At 47.0% G+C, this 2241-nt stretch overlaps 1 protein-coding gene across 1 annotated transcript; it reads left to right on the top strand.

Moving 5' to 3' along the window:
* Positions 1-475: 475 nt before the first annotated feature.
* LOC121966586 (metal transporter CNNM4-like) lies at positions 476-2144 on the top strand (the record flags this gene model as incomplete). The annotated part of the gene is made up of 2 exons (XM_042516664.1): positions 476-619; positions 2010-2144. Coding segments are annotated over 2 exons (279 nt in total), but the record flags the coding sequence as incomplete, so codon positions are not given.
* Positions 2145-2241: the final 97 nt, after the last annotated feature.

Genomic DNA, 2241 nt, shown 5'->3' with positions numbered 1-2241 from the left:
CCAGTGTGTGTGTGTGTGTGTGTGTGTGTGTGTGTGTGTGTGCGCGCGCGCGCGCGCGCGTGCACGCTGCAGAGCCGCTCACAGTTACTCAGCACAACGCTCTCGTATGTTTTAATGAGGAGCGGATTAATGTGTTGTTTCTTTCTTCTCCTCCCTCCGCTCCCTCTCCTCTTTATCTCCGTTTTGGCAGCTCTTTTCTCTGCAAAGCTCTTAGTCCGGTCGGGGCTATATTAAGGCATCAATCTGTCCTCGGCAGGATAAATCCACCGACAGATCGAACAGCGTCGGCAGCGCAGCCTCCGAAATAGAAAAGCGTGTTTTCATGTAGCTGTTTGAAGTTTTGGAGGCTGCAGTCAGACGCTGCCCTACTTTCCCTCCCGTCTCTGCGGCCCAGTTTGTAAAGTGTTGGTGTTATTTCAGCGGTGCACTCATGCGTCCCGCTGCGTAACCTTCAGGTGATCTCGCTCCTCTGCAGGTAAATCCCACCTGGCCATCGTCCAGAAAGTCAACAACGAGGGGGAGGGGGATCCGTTCTACGAGGTGCTGGGTTTGGTGACGCTGGAGGACGTCATCGAGGAGATCATCAAGTCGGAGATCCTGGATGAGTCCGACCTTTACAGTGAGTCAGCACGCACACACACACACACACACACACACACACACATGCACACAAACACACACACACACACAGCTGATGCTGAACACGATGACGTCATGCAGACTACACGTTAAAAAAACCACACGAGCTGATTCAGCCTGAAGTTGTGCAAACGGGTCATTTAGGAGAACTTAAAGGTTCAGTGTGTGAGGCCCGGTGTGCACGTCACTCAGCTGTCAGCAGCACGTCGAGCGGTTTGCAGATAATAACCAGCTCAAACTTCTTCTGGTCAGATTTCCTTCGTTGTTTAGGAGGTTTTGGGAGGAAAATGAGCTCACTATTAGGGATGTAACATCACGGGGCAATTAAAAATCGCTAAAATACGTGAAATTCAAATCAGTGAGATGAAAATAAACTGCAATACTCTTTTAGAACAGCAGAGGGCGTAATCTGCTTTTGACTGTTTACTCGACGTGCTACGTTACCACGTGTTCAACGTCCTACGTTATTTCCGAGACTAGAGACAGCTCGCCAACGTGAATAAGACGAAGCAAAGGCTCCGTGACAGGCGATGTCGAATTAGAAGATGAGCCTCCAGTTTCAAATCTGAAGTGTGGCGACATTTCAGCTTCCTCGAGTCTGAAAGTGATAAAGGCAAAAAGATAATAGAAAAGACGAAAAAACATCGTGTGAACTACACAAATAGAACAACTAACACGATGCAGCATGAGAGCCGGCATCATGGTGAGGAGCTTCGCTCAGCCCCGCCTACACACGGTCCTCTTTAACGACGACTACACGGCAAAAAAACCCAAAAAAAACGACACGGTCTAACCACAGTGACAAGCTGCGACTCCGCTTGCCCGAACTCGTCCTCTCTGTTTTCCCCTCTAAAGCAGACCTGTCCTCAGCAGCCTCGTCTGTCCCAGTGAACAGGTTTTTAACAGCAGGGGACACTGTGAATGTCCAGAAATGCATTTATTGCTTAAATTGTGTTTTGGGTTTATACCTCAGAAATTATAAGGGATTTTTTAATTTGATATAGAAAAGAAAAGAAACAGCAGGATTTTGTAAATTTTTTGTTTAAGACAATTCATAGAATTTTTTTTCAGTCATAATTTTTCTGTAATCTCATTTTGTATTTAAAAAAAATCGTTCTGTACAAATTGCCTTTTTCCTTCGTGTTTTAGAAAGAAATCAAACCGATTTGCTCAAAGTTCAAATAACTTGTGAAAGGCGTCTGAACGCAGCACAGAATACCGATGTCGATCCTGGTTTCAAAGGGTTAAATCTGCATAAAAACCAGTGTGAAGTGTGAAAACAGAAAGTTGTGTTTTTACAGGGTTATTTGCTGCATCATTGCTTCTTCTAGCTGTTGTGGTAATTAACTGTCGCGTCGTTCGTCCTGCAGCCGACAACAGAAACAGGAAGAAGGTGGACTCCAATAAAAACAAGCCCAACTTCTCGGCCTTCAAGCAGGACGCAGACAGCAACGTGAAGATCTCTCCGCAGCTCATGCTCGCGGCTCATCGCTTCCTGGCGACAGGTGAGCTCTGAGGGGGCGGCGGCTAATCTCACAGCGAGCAGCAGCGCTGATTTGTTTCACTGTCGCTCAGCCGACTGATTCTCTGCAGATTAACCCC

Source organism: Plectropomus leopardus, unplaced genomic scaffold (genome assembly GCF_008729295.1).
Source record: "Plectropomus leopardus isolate mb unplaced genomic scaffold, YSFRI_Pleo_2.0 unplaced_scaffold25137, whole genome shotgun sequence".
Classification (NCBI taxonomy): domain Eukaryota; kingdom Metazoa; phylum Chordata; class Actinopteri; order Perciformes; family Serranidae; genus Plectropomus; species Plectropomus leopardus.
This window is presented reverse-complemented; position numbering and strand designations above follow the sequence as displayed.